Source organism: Stegodyphus dumicola, chromosome 3, assembly GCF_044657685.1.
Source record: "Stegodyphus dumicola isolate Sdum_Otavi_A_Nest chromosome 3, ASM4465768v1".
NCBI lineage: Eukaryota > Metazoa > Arthropoda > Arachnida > Araneae > Eresidae > Stegodyphus > Stegodyphus dumicola.
The window spans coordinates 242,991,341-243,008,753 of NC_140770.1; the positions used below are offsets into that span (position 1 = coordinate 242,991,341).

General features: G+C 32.0%; 2 protein-coding genes across 9 annotated transcripts in view; one reads left to right on the top strand and one right to left on the bottom strand.

Moving 5' to 3' along the window:
• Positions 1-11,289, bottom strand: part of LOC118188061 (cilia- and flagella-associated protein 206) — a 77,524-nt gene extending 66,235 nt beyond the window's left edge. The window contains exons 1-3 of one of the 8 annotated variants that reach the window (XM_085813976.1): positions 11,010-11,289; positions 10,784-10,867; positions 2,087-2,177 (exon numbers count right to left, since the gene is read on the bottom strand). In XM_085813976.1, the coding sequence (XP_085670102.1) occupies positions 2,087-2,177; positions 10,784-10,867; positions 11,010-11,141 (307 nt within the window). In that variant the 5' untranslated portion in view covers positions 11,142-11,289. Of the gene's footprint in view, positions 1-2,082; positions 2,178-10,766; positions 10,868-11,009 lie in introns of those variants that run through there. The other 7 variants (XM_085813978.1, XM_085813975.1, XM_085813977.1 and 4 more) reach the window with 7 other exon arrangements.
• Positions 11,290-11,435: 146 nt separating this feature from the next.
• The window catches only part of Cox10 (Cytochrome c oxidase assembly factor 10), a 43,819-nt gene continuing 37,841 nt past the window's right edge, over positions 11,436-17,413 (top strand). The window contains exon 1 of the mRNA XM_035358400.2: positions 11,436-11,592. The gene's annotated coding sequence lies outside the window, so the exon portion shown is untranslated. The remainder of the gene's footprint in view (positions 11,593-17,413) is intronic.

Consider the following 17,413-nt stretch of genomic DNA (forward strand, 5'->3'; position numbering starts at 1 on the left):
AAGACTTGGCAGGAATGTATTCATTGTGTATGACTGTAGACAGTAGTGGTCAAGGGAAGGTACTGGCTCTAAAAGACTGGGTTCTAGGCAACCATATGGCACTTCTGAGAAAGATGACTGCCATGCTTAACATATGGCATTGGCACATCATACTGCATTTTCAGTAGAAATTTGAGCTGCTGTTGGCACCCTAGCAACACAATGAACTGTTACAAATTGGTTACCTCAAGGATAGCTTCAAGCCAGAAGCCCTGTAGTGTGCATTCCATTGACTCCAAACCACTGCTGTTTGTGACATCACTAGTGTCGAGTTAGAACTCAAGAACTCCCTGGAGGACAAATTGAAGATCTTTTGTATTTTCTGTTGAAAATGAGTTCTGCCTTGGTGTCAGTGAAAACCGTGTGTTGGTTAGAATACCAGGTGAGTGCCTGCAACCAAACCTGTCCATGGCCAATCTACATCTGGAGTTATGGTCTGGAGAGCAATTTCATATGAGAGCAGGGGGCACTCTTGTGGTTATCCCATGCATCTTGACTGCAAATTTGTATGTCAGTCTGGTGATTCAACCTGCTTTGCTGCCATTCAAGAACAGCATTCAATGGGCAAGGTTCCAACAGGATAATGCTTGCCCTCATACTGCTGTTGTAACTCAACATGCTCTACAGAATGTCGACATGCTGCCTTGGCCTGCTAGATAACCAGACCTATCTCCAGTCAAACATGTATGGGACATTGAATGACAACTCCAGCGCCATCCACAACTAAGAATAACTATGCCTATATTGACTGACTGCAACAGGCACAGAACTCCATCCCACAAACTGACATTCGACACCTGTATGACACAATGCATGCTTCCATTCAAAATTCTGGTGGTTACACCAGTTGTTAATGTACCAGCATTTCACATTTGAAATGGCTCTTCTTACATTACACTTGCATTAACCTGGTGATCTTGAAAATTTAATGGTACTATTTGGTTTTGAATGCCGTAAAAAATCGCCAAACTATTGTTGATGCCAGTGCTTCCAAAAATAATTGCAGCAATCCTAACACAAGAAAAGAAGTATAATAGTGAATAACTATTTAAATTTGATGTTTTAATTTAGATGAAAAGTTAATTTCATATAACACTTTTTTATTATTATAATTTATATAAAAAAGGCTAAACATGACTGAATGGAAACATAAGAGTAAATAACTATTTCAAATCATTATTATAATTTATATAAAAATTCCTAAACATAACTGAATGGATGCCTGCATTGCTATTTCACTACTGAGTTATCGCTAAATTATAATTTCATCTCGTTGGTTGTTCAAACATAATTTTCCAGAACGAATGATGCCTTTTCTTTGAAAAAATTCTCGGTAAAGTGCAGAATCGCCCACTTATTTGTTTGCCGCTTTTTACAAGGGTAAAAACAATTGGATTTCTGTCAATTTTCTTTTAAGTGAAAATAGGTCGATGTGTACATAGATAAAGTCAAGGGTGTGCGCAGTGCCATTTTTGTGCAATTATGGTTTTTTTTTGTTGATGTGAAAATAGGTTGATGTGTACTTGGATACCGAGTATGTGCAATTCTTAAAAACACGTCAAGCCGTGGGTAATTCTGCACTTTACCCAATATTCTATTGCAAACGTTTCGTCATGGGAAATTCTCAAATTGTTAAATCCATAGGATATCAAAAAAGGATTTAAAAATTAAACTAGTATTTCAATGGCGTCTTAAGAAATATAGAACTATATAAACTTATGCAATCTGAAATCAGCACGTATGCTAGATTTGGCACGCTGTTAAATGGCGTGTTTGCCAGATTTGGCGCTTTTGCACATACATTTTCACTGCAATTTTTTTATGGTCTTCAAAACGGAATAGTACCAATTTAATCAATTAAATATTTTACCTAGAAAAATATATTGCCAAAATTTCATTACTCTGCAATAATTTTTTCTTGGTGTTGGGATTTTTTTTTTTCATCACTGCATATGAGAAATTATCTTCACATAAGGTATTTCCAAGAAGGTTATGTTTTAAGGTTACAATTCGATACTATACATATAAAAAGGCTTCACATACTTGCCTCTACTTAAATATCTTCCATAGAAAAAAATTAGCATTTTAATGGTTGTACTTGATAGGCTTTTTTCATCAAAGAGAAAGTGAAAACAAACCTAAAAAAAATCATTTAAAATCTCGCATAATTTGACAAAATTGAATATACTAATCATACATATTAACAAGCATATATACATTAAATACTTGAAAAACAATTTTTAGAATAAATTCATAATTTTTGATGCTATGAATCTCACTTGAAGTTAAAGATAAAAGTTTAATACATATTTATTTTTGAATAAAACTGATCCTTAATATTGCAAAGTAGGAAATTTCTTGGGATGGAAATGTAACAGTTTCAGGCCTTAATGAAATATTATTTAAGTGTTGAAGGGCTAGAAAATATTAGAGAAAAAATTTCAAAATGCAACTCATAAGACACCAGAACAAAAGAGATTGCAAGATTATACAAGAAAAAGATGTTATTGATGTAGCAGCTCAAGAGTTCAAGCCAATCAAGGAGTGTGATAAGAGTAATGAAGATAAGAATAAAATGTTACGTGTAACTGCCAAAGCAATTACTCTTAACATTGCAACATCAGTACAGTACAATACAGTACAGCGTACCCATTAGTGGGTTACTGTAATTATGTTAATTGGTTGCTATTTTATGTTATGTGTTTAATTTTGTTAATTGGTTGCTGTATGCATGTATATATGTATGTTTGTGTCACACACAAACGTGCATATATACATACATATATTTCTGAATCAGATCCCAATAACAGAAGAGTACCATTAACTGTTAATGCTACATTTTTTCCTTTAAACAAACAACAACAACAACAAAAAAAAAAAAAAAAAAAAAATGGTTAACATTTGGAACCGGATTTATGTATAAGCTGCACAAGCTATAGCTTACAGCCCCCCACTTTCTTGGCCACCTTAAAAAATTGTACTATATCCTTTATTAACAAAAAAAAAAAAAAAAAAAAAAAATGTCTCATATACCTCATAAAGGGCTCCATATCTCAAATAGCTTAGGATCTCATCAAAACTAAATCTGGTTCTGGACCTGCTTTCTACAGAATACTACCAAGCAATGAATTATTTTTAATGTCATGGGATTCTACCATAAAAAAATTGTGTATTACTGGACACGATATGGTCACTTGAATATGGCCAATGACACAGCAATAAACTGAACAATTTCCAGCAATGAGTTTGTACTCATGTGTTCTAAACACAGTTTCTAGTAAAGTCAGAGGGTCTGACAAAATAATAGAATTTGACAAAAGCCTTTTTCATGAAAAGCAAAACTGAAGCATGTCAAATACTAACCATTTATAATTTTCTCTTGCCCTCAAGTAAAAAATATTAATTGTTATTTCTCATTTCCTTTCATTTAAAATATTTAGCTTTAATTGAGATAAATTTTCATGGTACCAAAGTGCTTGATTAAATAAATTTCAGAAATATTTATTATATTCCAGAAATTAAGTTAAATTAATACCCAACAAATTAATTAAGTCAATAAATTCAAAATTAATTTTATAAATATACTGCACATTGGCAAATTAATTAACTCAATAAAATCTATTAATTTTATAAACATGCTAAACTAAGTTATTAAATTACATCAAATGTTTGATATTCTTTAATAAATTAGTTAAAATTTATATAATAAATTGTATTTTGACAAGATTAAATTATTCAGTATGATTGCATCTTTAGTTAATCAATTAATTAAGACAGTAATCATGATCAAATACATTGAAGCATAGCCCTTAACTTTTTCAAAGTCATACATAATGGTATATTATGAGTAAAATATGCATTCATAATTAGAAGAAAGGGAAAATAAAAATTTTTCTTAAGCATAATTGGTACTTTCTGACTATTCATGCCCCCACTAAAATTTAACAACTTAATGACTTTGTGAGTGGGAATTGGTGATTTTTATGGTTCATAATGATTGATCAATATAAAGCATGTAACATGTATGCTCATGCATGTGTTGGTTCTCGTCACATGTATACTTGAAAATATGATACTATTCTGTTATCGGGACCAGGTTCAGAAATGTATGTATGTATGCATGCATTTATGGCTATATGTGTTCATGTATGTATGCATGCATTTATGGATATATGTGTTCATGTATGCATGCATAAATGCATATACATACATAAGTGTGTGTGTGTGCACACACACACACACATATGCACATACTACATATATACAAATGTAAATACATGCAAACATTTCTCAATCCAGTCCTAATAATAGAAGTGTACTGAAAATGCAGCAATTCTACCAAGTGCTGAAATTGGAGATGTGAATAATCAGAAGGAACTACATTTTTTTTTTTTTTAATTTAAAAGGGAATTTTGTCCAGAATTTTTCATTTGCAATAAAGTTCGTTACTCTTTGATTTTCCCGCCTATGTTCCAAAGTCACTTACTGTTTGGCAGCTCTGAAGAGAATTCATGAACATACTGGTGACTTTGGAGAGACACACCTGTTTATGTATCTATTTCAACTATTTCAACAATGCATCCAATCCCAACTATTTTGTTTTACATTCATTAAAAAAAAATGAAACACTTATCTTTTTCAGCAAACCCTTTTGTGATTTTTTGCACTGTTGTTTTCTCCTTGCACACAGTTATCTGCTTTTACTAAAAATATTGTCATAAAATTGCATAAACTCAGCATCATGCACTGGTTATGGCAACAGTTGCTCACCAGTTGAAACTTCAACAAATACTCTAACATAATGAAAATAAAATGAGGACAAACTCGTCAGTTCCATTGAAATTCATTACAAAACAAAATGCCCTGAATGCAAAAAGAAATAATAATCAGAAAATGACTCATATGTGCAAACCCATATGCTATGTGAATATCTGGATTACAGCATAAATGCTTTTGGGATACATTATAGGTTGCTACATACTAAATACAGACAGTATTTACCCATTTTCAGAAAGATTTGGGGATATTTAATTGATCTTTAAAACGTAAAAAGTATTTTTTTAAATATTTGATCTAATAGCCTCTTTCCAGGAATATAAGTTTGTGTCATGATTTCCATGATAAGGACTTTTTATAAAATTTCTAGGGGTATTGATTCCACTACTTTCTAGCATTCATCAATCATGAGGGGTTTATGCTTAGAAACAGCTCTTTTCAAGAGATCAGAGACACAGTAGTTCATAGGTGAAATGTCAGGGGACTTTGCAGGAGTATGCTGAAAAGTTACACATGCAATACCTGTATCAGTTTTAATTTTTTTTAAGAAATGCAGAGGTACTTTTCGAAGTATTACTTGCTTGGGTGAATCTTTACGTTATAGTAACTTGGCGATTTTTTGGCGACCAACCCTGCTACAGCAACCTGGTAAATTTTTTTTTTTTTTTTTAACTCAACATTTTTTTCCAACAATCTGCTAGCCAAATTACGCTTATGCTAGAACTTTTATGGAACAAAAATGCTTAAAATCATAACGAAGATTAGGTGCGAAATTGGGAGAAAGTGCAGACTCGCAAACTGCTTGCCGCGTTTTTAAGAATTGCATATACAGTCAAAAGTCGTTAATTCGGACACCCATAATCCGGAATGATCTATAATCCGGACCTCAAAGCTAAAATCTTTCTGCGCATGCGCCGCATTGACGCATGCGCATAGGCATTTTACTCGTGCGCGCAAGACATTTACGACTGCGCATATGCGTCTGCGCAAGTGCAGAATACGTTTTCGCGTGCACGTTTAATATATAATGGACGGTATAAGCTAAAATTATATAATTATCTATTTCAGTTAATGTTGATGATTGCGTTGTTCTTTAATCTTCGAATTGGATCCGGCTTATTATTTTTTGCAGACTGTAAGAGCAATTTTCTAAAAGTAAGCTTGAACTTTCGATTATGTCAAATAGAATTTCCGATGCTGGAGCTTCCAAAAGATCTAGAAAACGAAAGTATGTTTCGATGTCCATCAAACAGAAAACGAATTGCTACAAAAAATGGATAAAGGCCTATTCTTTGTTTATCTAACCGTTCCGAAATCTGTTTATCAATTTCACGCTGCTCTGCGCTGGGGGGGGGGGACGTCGCGGCGCGCAATGAACTGGAAGTTGATTTGTCAACACTATCCTTATCTTCAGGGCAGATGTTTTTATTTTATTCGGCTTATAATTCCTTACTAAATGTAGTATTTAATTTCGATGTACTCCGTCTTTGATATGATTTAAATAAAATTCCTCGTCATTATAAATATCACGAATACAAATCAAATAGTTTTCTGGTTGCAATTTTCTAATTTCGGCTATGCGTAAGGTATGCTTTACGCATCCGCGCGTTGAAAGAAATGTTTAATAAAGTAAACAAATAAATATTAGGCTTCTTTTTTGGTAAATTTTGATACCCTTTAGATCATAATTGCTCATTATTTTATAAATTACGGTTTCATATTTTTAATTTTATAATTTCTGCATGCCATCTTACCAGATTTAAAATGATGATCTATAATCCGGAAAAATCGATAATCCGGAATCTCCGAAGTCCCGACGAGTCCGGATTAAAGACTTTTGACTGTACACGGTATCCATGTACACGTTGACCTATTTTCACTTAAAAAAAAATCCCAGAATTGCACAAAAATGGCATTGCGCACACTCTTGACTTTATCTATGTACACATCAACCTATTTTCACTTAAAAAGTCAAAGAAAATTGACAAAAATCCAATTCTTCTTACTCTTGTAAAATGCACCAAACAAATAAGTGGGTGATTCTGCACTTTAGCAGTGAAATTGTTTCTAAGTGCTTATTAGCTAAAATCACGATCGAAATTTTCCGGAAAATGTCACACACAACATGTCTCAAGATCTCTCATTTCTCCGAGACCAAATAATCTGTGATTCGAACTGTGTACTTCTCAGATTATTGCTAAAGTGCTAGCTAGTAACCTTTATCGCCTTACCAAAATGTCGACAAACTACCTGTTACCATATTCTAAAGATTAGCCCTTGCTTGTCTTGATGGAGTTGTACTCTTTGAAAGTAATTGAGATGAAGAAATGGAATATCTTCTGTAAATATTGGATATAAAATTTTCTTTTGATAATACATTCGGTTGATTTTAATGTTTTTTTCCACACTTCTTATTTTTAATTTCCCAATGTAAGAGAATTCTGCAACAATCATAAACCCTTTATTGAAACATTCTTTGTATTTACTGAACAGGTTTGTACATTTTTTCTCTTTATTTTCTGTAATAAATATACCTTTTTTGTTTTCAGTCATTTAGGTAAACCTAAGCTTTATCATGGGACACAATGCATTTCCATTTATCTCTTCTAAATAGTTTTCATAGAGGTTCTACAAATTCTTGAGCGACATGGTTCAGCAAAAGCTGGTGAATACTATATTTATTTAGTTGCAAATCTTGGTAGCTCATAAATCTGTTTTAGCTTCAAAACATGCAGAGAATTCCAAGAACTCGCCATTGTGCAAAACTTGGCACTGTGCACACTATCATTTCCCCAATGTACCTAGCAAAATATTTTCATCTAAGAAAACATGAAAGGATTGCACAAATTTCGATCTATAAAATTCAATCATTTTATGAAATGCAGTGTCACGAAATGCAAATTATTGTATTCTTTGTTGTTGGACAAAATGGCCTACTTCTAATAAAATGTAATGCTTTCAGCTATCAAACTATACAGTTTGATCATGATTCCGTACAAGAAAAGAAACATGCACACAAATGTAAGAAAAACAAATGTTGATCAGAAAAATGACCATCAGATTTGAAGGCAGAAATAAGCTCTCACCTGTTGTGTGCACATGCATATTTGGGTTCCCATATAAATACATTTTGGTGATATCATGGGCTGCCTATTTTGGTAACATAGTGCATTGCTTTGGGAATGACTTTCAGAGGAGTGCAGAAAGTATCAATTTGTCAATTAGGCATGTTGTTGTTTTTAACCAAATTTCTCAAAATGCTTACCAATAGCTTTTAATTCATGTCTGATTACTTTTTTTTTTTTTTTCAAATTAATTAACAAGAAACATTCACAAATAATCACAAAGTAAAATATCTTCTAAAGTAATTTCTCAAATATTGAGGATTTAAGTCAAACAAAATTCCTTAACTGCATCCAAAAACTTCTTAAAATTATTTGAACTAGAATCTGTATACTGGCATCACTACATAAATTCACAAAAAAAGAGTGAAAAATATCCTCTGTAGTAACATTCGACCATACGATTTCTATCCTACAAACAGAACACCTAATAATGGCTACTAAGTAAACCTTCATTTACACACACTAATCAAGTAATGCTATTTTTTCCTTTCTTTCCAAATCGTATAGAAACTTCAAATTAATCTTACTACATTCAGCCATTTTACCATCTAAACCACAAAACAAGCAATACATTTCCTAATTAAGCAAACACACACCACAAATTCTTACGAATTTACTGCAATCATGCAACCGATTATGTCATAATAGGGCTTCCATAACATTCAACTACTCAGGCTACCATAAATGAAACAACAACTTTGCAATAACACAACGGGTACCCTTCTCTCTACTCTAACCAAACATAGTTTGTTGCAGCTATACATCCACCAGCTGTTGTAGTTATTAGTGCATAATTGAACTGGGTTTTGAATAACATTTTACTTTACATTTAATCATTATGTATATGTGTGTATCCTTTGTGGAATTGAAAATAAATGCCACTTTGGTTGATCTTTGGATTATGGTAACTTGGCCATTTTTTGGCGAAAATTTGGCGACCAACTCTTCTATAGCAACCCTCTATTTTTTTTCGCCGCCATTTTGTCTTCAAGAAGTAAAGACATGTTTCTTTCCTTTTTATTTACTGAACACTTTTTCCAACAATCTACTAGCCGAATTACACTTATGCTAGAAATTTTATGTAACAAAACTGCTTAATCATGACAAATATTAACTGCAAAATTGGGAAAAAGTGCACAATCGCAAACTCCTTACGCGTTTTTCAGAATAGCACATACACATAAACCATTTACACGTCAACTTATTTTTACTTAAAAAAACATCCCAGAATTGCACAAAAATGGCATTGCACACACTCTTAACTTTATCCATCTACACTGCTATTTTCTCATAAATTACAAAAATTTGCACGAAAATGCAAAAAAATTCTGTGAATCTTTAAACTCGGTAAAAAGCAGATATATGAAATTACCTGACCGCGAAAAAGTATATACCCTTTCCAAGGATGAACATTTCCACGTATAAAATAAATAAAATATCCAAAAACTTTTACCTCTAAATTATCTATTATACTATAAACGTCACCCACGAATTCATACCGCAAACATTACAAATGGTTACAAATACTTAGTGTCAAATATTTAAATTATTTCCATACATGTTTACTTCAACTGAAACGTATACCAAATTCCTACAAACATAAAATTCACAAAATAACTATCATTTAATTAAAATAGCACTAAACCATGTACACGTCGACTTATTTTTACTTAAAAAAACATCCCAGAATTGCACAAAAATGGCATTTTGCACACTCTTCACTATATCCATGTACACTGCTTTTTCTCATAAATTAGAAAAATTTCACGAAAATGCATGAAAATATTCAACGTATTCTACTCAAACGTATTCCAAAATACTACAAACATATAACTACAAAATCACGATCATTAAATTAAAATATAATTAAATTAAAAAATAATTAAATTAAAAAACACTACTTAAAATATAAATAAGCACATACATTAAATTAATAAAAATTAGATTACAATCCTAATTACTTTAAACCAAATCATTGCTAATAACAATTTTCCAATAATATCATATTAATTTATTTACCCCTTACATTTAGAACAATAATATCCTCAAATGATTAAAAATACTAACTTACCTAATCTTCAATCTTCATTACGTGGCACGTGCACTTCCACTATTTCACACAATACACAATGAAGCTTAATACAAAATAATATAGTACTAACAGTTTTCCAAATTCCCCCCCCCCTTTTCCGATTAAAGAACTGTAATTCATCGATTAATGTCACATGACATATCTCATGATCTCTCATTTCCCTCACACAAAATAATGCGTAATTGGAACTGAGTACTTCTCACATTATTACCAAAGTCCTAGGTAGTAGTAACCTTTATCGCCTCCAAAATGTCACCAAACTACCAGTTACCATATTCCAAAGATCAGCCTTTACTTTTGTTAAACTAGACACATTTCTCATTTCTGTTAAAAAAATCATGTACATTTCCTTTTTGTTTCACATGGCAAAACCATTTTATTTGAAATATCCCTTTGCCATGTTACATTTAATTTAGTCAGTAATTTTACAATTATTAATACATTCTCTATACCTCAATAAATTATGTACTTTTACCTATGCAGCCCAATCCAACTAAAAGTTTTGAGTTTATCACAGAAACTTTATATATATATATGAAAGGAGGCATATTTATATTTTTTAAAGCATAGCACACCAAACAGTATGTATAACAGAAATCTAAAACCGTTAACATTTCATAATGCTCCCATGTTCTTTTAAGTATCAGATTTTATATCTTAACTTGAAGTTCTACAAAATTTTAAACACAATAAAAAATCTTATAAAAATTCAATAAAAAGCATAATGCGTTTACTTTCTATCCTATAATACCTCTATAAATGAGTGAACCTCTTGATCAGAAATATCTTCTTTCGATATATGCTTCCATTTAGGATTTAATAAAATTACTTTCACCTGAAAGTAATAAAAATGAAAATTAAAAGGGATTTCTTTATGAAGGAGGATGGGGAAAGAATATACAACTAACATCAAAAGAAATAAATATAAGGCTAAATAGAAAAATTCCAGTATTTAATAATCAATAATATTCAAGTACCACAATAAGGGCTGTCTTCTGCGTGATTTTTTCTTTTTTGGATCGACAGTAAGCGATAAGAGCATTAACCAGTTGGTGCACTTTCGAGGTAATTTCAGAACCAGAACATTTCTCTGTGCTATTTGAAGCCATGCTATCGGTGGCATGAAAACTGGTTACTAAAATATAAATTTATAACATAGGTATGTTCAAGATATACACTTTCTAAATCTTCATCAGAAATTTTTGCGGCGAATATAAATATTCGTTGCCATAGTGATAGTTTCCTTTACAGTTACAGTGCGATGTATTTCTTAGTATTAGTCTTATATTTAGTATTCTTTCCAAAAGTACATTTTGGTTATATAATTACCATTCAAAATACATTTAAACCGATCTGAATACTAAAATGTTAATAGAAATTAAGTTATCAATTGCTATTTATTATAAATTTTTCTGAAATTTCTACAAATTAATTTTTGTAAATTATATTCATTTTTTGTCCGCGAAAGGATTTTATGATGTAACAGTAATAACGTGTGTTGTCTGCTCTTTACAACCTTTTGGTGTTTGTCGAAGTGCCTGCTTCCCAAGGCAAATTGAAGTGAGTAAGAATTTGTTCCAGATTATATATTTTTCCACTTAGTTATAAACTTAGAATCACATTATCCGTTTGGATTATGGTGTAAATGATTACTAACGAACCATTCCGTACGATGGCAAATATACTATTAGATAAATATGTGGCTTATGAATTTCGGTAACAATTTGTGTAATATGCTGTCGTAAACTTTCGCTAAATTTTATTTTTATGAAATTCCAGATTTCTTTAAAATATACTATAATGCTAATTCAAAAGTCAAACAACAATACGATAATTCATACGATAATGTTTTATGCCAATAAAACTGATTTGCTCTTAAAAAGATTATTCCAAATTAATTTTGCGGTAAGAACTTTTAAACACCAATTTTTAACACTGAACGAAAGTTTATCATTAATTAGGCTGATAGCACGTACCGTTTAACGAGACTGAACTCGGTATTTTACCATTATGCACATATTGCGCATTTTGGCCCCACTGAAAGAGAGGCAAAATACATGCTGTGACCCAGCGATAGTATCATCTGGAGACTGTGTGTGTGAACAAGAAAAATTGAATACAGACACCCGCACATACACATATTATTACAATACTACTGCTAAAATACTTGGCAGCATATGACGAAAAAACATTTTTCTGACATTACCCAGGTGTCTCATTCTTTTGATAACTATATCAATTTGTTCCACATCCGATGAAAGATATAAATGGGGGAAGAGCAGAATCACCCATTGCTTCGTGCGTTTTTCAAAATCGTCGACTTGAATATAACAAGTCAAAGAATTGCACAAACTTGGTATCCACGTACACATTGACCTATTTTCACTTGAAAAAACATCAGAGAATTGCACAAACTTGGCATTGCACACTTCCTTGACTGTCCATGTACACATTGATATGTGTCGTATAAGTGGGCGATTCTACATTAACTTGAGAATAACAAGGAATTGCACAAACTCGGTGTCCTTGTACTAGCCGGCTTATTTTCACTTTAAAAAAAAATCAGAGAGTTGCACAAACTTGCCATTGCACACTCCCTTTACTTTGTCCATGTACACATCGATGCACGCATGTGAGCGATTCTGTACTTTAGATGCTATAAATATGCCCATCTACTAGTCAATCATAAGTAATTCTTCATAACCGATAGACCTCTCTCAGTAATCTAAACATGTTTGAGGGCTTCGTTCTTATTTTTTTCCCCAGGAAAAAATGCTCTTAGGTTTTAGAAATATGCGGAGACCATCGCGTGAAATTGTGGTTGTCATTTGATTTGTTTCTTCACATGTCTATGCTTTAAATATATGTTTCCATAATTGAAAAAAATAATATTTTAGCTTCAGAAGTAAGGTACTTTTCAATTATATGCCTGCTATGCATTTTGGCGGGCTAAATATTTGATTATAAGAATAGTTTACTAATGGCACATGCACAAAAGGTACTTTTCCATTATGCACATATATCCCAAAATGTGTAGTAGGTTTATGATGCAAAAATAGCATAAGTAAATATTATAAGCAGTTTAATAGTTAAGTAGTAGTATGAACAGGGAGCATTAGAAGTTTATTTAATAAGTATTAGAAGTGAATATTATACACAGGAACTAGTAGAAATTTAGTTAGTTTAATAAATGTTTGTTTCCTTTAGTAAGTTGGGTTAAAATCCTTCCAATCTTATGCCACTCATTCTAGTAGAAATTTCGAGGAGGAAACAGAGTAGATTGAAGGGGGCCCCTTGTATTATCACAAAGTTTTTGCTTCACTTATTGCCAAGTTGTTGTTTCATTTATGGTAACCTGAGTAGTTGAATGTTATGGAAACCCAATTATGACGTAATCGGTTACGTGGTCCGAGATTTGCAAGGGCTTGTGGTGTGTGTTGGTTAGGAAGTATATTGCTTGTTTTGTGGTTTAGATGGTAAAAAGGCTGAATGTGGTAAGATTCATTTGAAGTTTTTGTATGATTTGGAACGAAAGGGGAAAAGAGCATTGATTGACTAGTTTGTTAATGAAGGTTTACTTAGTAGCCATTATAAGCGTCCTGTTTGTAGGAAAGAAATGCGTATGGTCAAACGTCCATGGATATCAGCACTATGGCGGATGTTTTTGACTTTTTGTAAATTTATGTGGCGATGCCAGTATACAGATTCTAGTTAAGATAATTTTAAGAAGTTTTTGGATGCTGTTGAAAAATTTTATTTGACTGGCAAATTTCTAAATACGATATGAAGATATTTCCTTTGTGTAGTGCTAAGATAAATTTCCTTTTTAATGTTATTTGATTTAAAATGTAGTTTATTGAGATTGTATTCTTTTGTTGGCTGCTTCTTTGACTTTTTAAGTGAAAATAGATTGATGTGTACATAGACAAGTCAAGCGAGTGTGCAGTGCCAAGTTTGTGCAATTCTATGATTTTTTTTAAGTGAAAATAAGTCAATGTGTACATGGATAAAGAGAATGGAGTGTGCAATGCCAAGTTTGTGCAATTCTCTGATTTTTTTTAAGTGAAAATAGGTTGATATGTACATGGATAGTGATTTTTGGCGCAAAAATCGCCGCTACAGAAAGCTAAAATAACAAGTCAAGGAATTGCACAAACCCAGTATCTATGTACTGCCAAAAATTGCCAATGTTCATTAAGGGGTATCCATAAATGTTTTTTTTACCGAGGAAACTTTATATAGTTAGAAATGATGTACGGATATAGCATATAAAAATTTGGTACTTTTCCGTTTTGCCGGCGCACACAATAAAGTCGCCAATAATGTACAACTGATTTCAAACAGAATATCCTCGATGGTAACCTTTAACGCCTCATTTTCAAAACAAGTCGCAGCCATTTCTTATCAGATTGATTGATTCTTTCAATATTGGCACACAATTGCGTGGAATTTTTACCAGATAGTTCAATTTTATGCCCTAAGGCCACTCGCGGTAATTAAGTCAATTAGGATGCAATCACACCGCTCACCCAGAGGCAAAAATATAGAAAAGACAAGGTCAAGGGTTAAATTCATCAATTCTAATTGAGAATGCACTAGCGAGGTAAAGCACTGCGGTTTTACATAATTTCTGAGTAAGCTATTTGTACGAATTGAAGTAATTCTTGCATTTAAACTTGTATTCCAAATTAACTTGAAATTAATGTAGATAATTACTGAGAGAATTAGATTTTTGTAAGGTAGTTAATAAATTTAATTCGCATGAGATGAGATCACTTAGGGTCACGTGATATGAACAGGCGAATCAGGATGTTGAATCATGAAAGCATAGTAAATTCTTAAATTAATGTCTTTTTACAAATTTATTGTCTTTATTTATTGGCTTTTTTAGAAAATTTTAAAGGATATTAAAATGTTTATGCCTTCAAAATAAAAAATTCCTAGAACTAACATTTTTTATGCGTATACTGTATGTTGTCGTCAATAAAGTCTGCTTGGCGAGATTTGCGCCGGCGAAACGAAAAAGTACCAAAAATTTTTAATAAATATCGGTTTGATTCATTGCTATTGTGTCAGCTTTCAAATAAATTAATGCATATTTTTTATGCCAGGATCCTGTAACTTTGAAAATGCTCCAATACTTTTTGATTACCCACATCCACTATTTCAACATTCAGTAGTTATGTTTTTGGCATAGTTTTGAGTGTACATACAATAGTAGCCAGTCCACACATTAACTTGAGTGCACATTTATTGACATTGAATATTAGCCAATATTTTTTCCTTATGAATTTCTTTTTTTAATAAAAACTCTTATTATTATTAATATTTATAAGTTGAACAGTATTTGTGATTAATTGGGCTAGTCAAATAAACATTTTATGCTGATCCATAAAGTAGGAAATGAAGTCTTAACTTTTCATGCAGGTTCAAGTAATCAGAAAATGTGAAAGAAAAATGTAATAGTTAATTTATATCCTTTAGAAAATTGAACTGGGTTATCAAGAATTAATTAGAAGTATATGGAAGGGTTAATCTTTGGATTATGGTAACTTGGCGATTTTTTGGTGAAAATTTTTTCGACCAACCCTGCTACAGCAACCTGCTAGTTTTTTTTTTTGGACGGCATTTTGTTTTCATGAAGTAAAGGCATGTTTTTTTTTTTTTTTTTTTCCCAACAATCTGCTAGCCAAATTACGCTTATGCTAGAACTTTTATGGAACAAAAATGCTTAATCATGATGAAGATTAGGTGCGAAATTGGGAGAAAGTGCAGAATCCCCCACTGCTTGCCGCGTTTTTAAGAATTGCACATACATGGTATCCATGTACACGTCGACCTATTTTCACTTTAAAAAAATCCCAGAATTGCACAAAAATGGCATTGTGCACACTCTTGACTTTATCCATGTACACTGCTAAAGTCCTAGCTAGTAACCTTTATCGCCTTACCAAAATGTCGCCAAACTACCTGTTACCATATTCCAAAGATTAGCCCATAAAATAAAGCCCAAGATTTTATGAGTTTGGTGAAGACAGTTTTTGTTTACTGAAAATAGTCTATAGGAAAGTATGAAAAAGGCAAATGCATCAACAGATAGGAATAAAACTTAGAAATTCAAGCAGGTTCTTCTAAGGAAAATGCCAAAATGGAAAGAAATGGAGAATAGCCTGACTGATAAACTAACCACTCCCACTGAAATAGAGAGAATTCGTATATTTAATAAGTGGATCCTCACTTATTAATTATATATCAATAATTGTGAGGCAGTGTGATGTATTGAATAAAGAAAACATTGTAATATGGGTACAGATTTTATGTGAAATGTGTGATAGGTGTCTAGACTCGTATAAAATTGTTGAACTGATTCTTCATCTTTCAGAAAGTACTGTATCTGTTAAAAGCATGTTTTGTCATTATGTTGATATTTGTTATTAAAGATGTTTTGTTATCAAAAGAGGATGCTAGGCTTGAGGTGCAAAATGCTACACTGGTTGTGAAACAAAATTGCGTCAAAATTGAAGCTTGCTGAAAACTTCATTCTAAATATGATCTTCATGAAATACGGTACTAAAGTTGTGCCCATTGTTCATGTGGAATTCTGAAAAATGTATGCCTCTTTATTTAATAAAGAATCAAGATTCAGTTAGAATGCTATGAGTACAAACTTGGCATTAAGTTCAAATCTGTTGCTTTTTTTTTTTTTTTTTTTTTTAGCATATTCAGCTGATCATATCACTTGCATTAATACACACTTTTTTATGGTAGAATCTCATAACTTTAGAAATAATCCACTGCTTGTTCTGTAGAACCCAGCCTCAAATTTTAATCTTTTTTCAGAGTGAAAGGAAAGGGTACAGCAATAACAGTTATTTTGGTATATCCTTGTTAATAAAAACAAACAGTGGGTTTATCAAGAATCATTCAGAGTTGCATCTAATGAAAGGACAGATGATATAAATGTGTTATCATACCATGCCTGTCAATAATTGGTGCTAAACTATAAGTTGGTGAGTTTCATGGTCAACTGGATAATGCATTTATACAGGACTGGGTAAATTATTCTGAAATCTCTTGAATTTGAGTATTAAATGCAGCAAAGTGCAATCTATATTAAACACTTCTCAATATTATAAAATTTTAAGTTTTATTTTCATTAAAGTTGATGGTTGTAAATATATGGCAGACGAGAGGTTCTCAACCAGAATGGGGAATTTAATAGTTTCAGGAAGGGGGGATCCTGGCTGCCTTTTATTCACCTATGAAGTTTTTAGCTTTACTGTACTACTTTTCTTACTACAAATTAAACTGTTTTATTAAAAGTTTTGGTTTTTATCAACATTTTCTGCACTTTTTGTGTTTAATTTGCAAAACACATTTA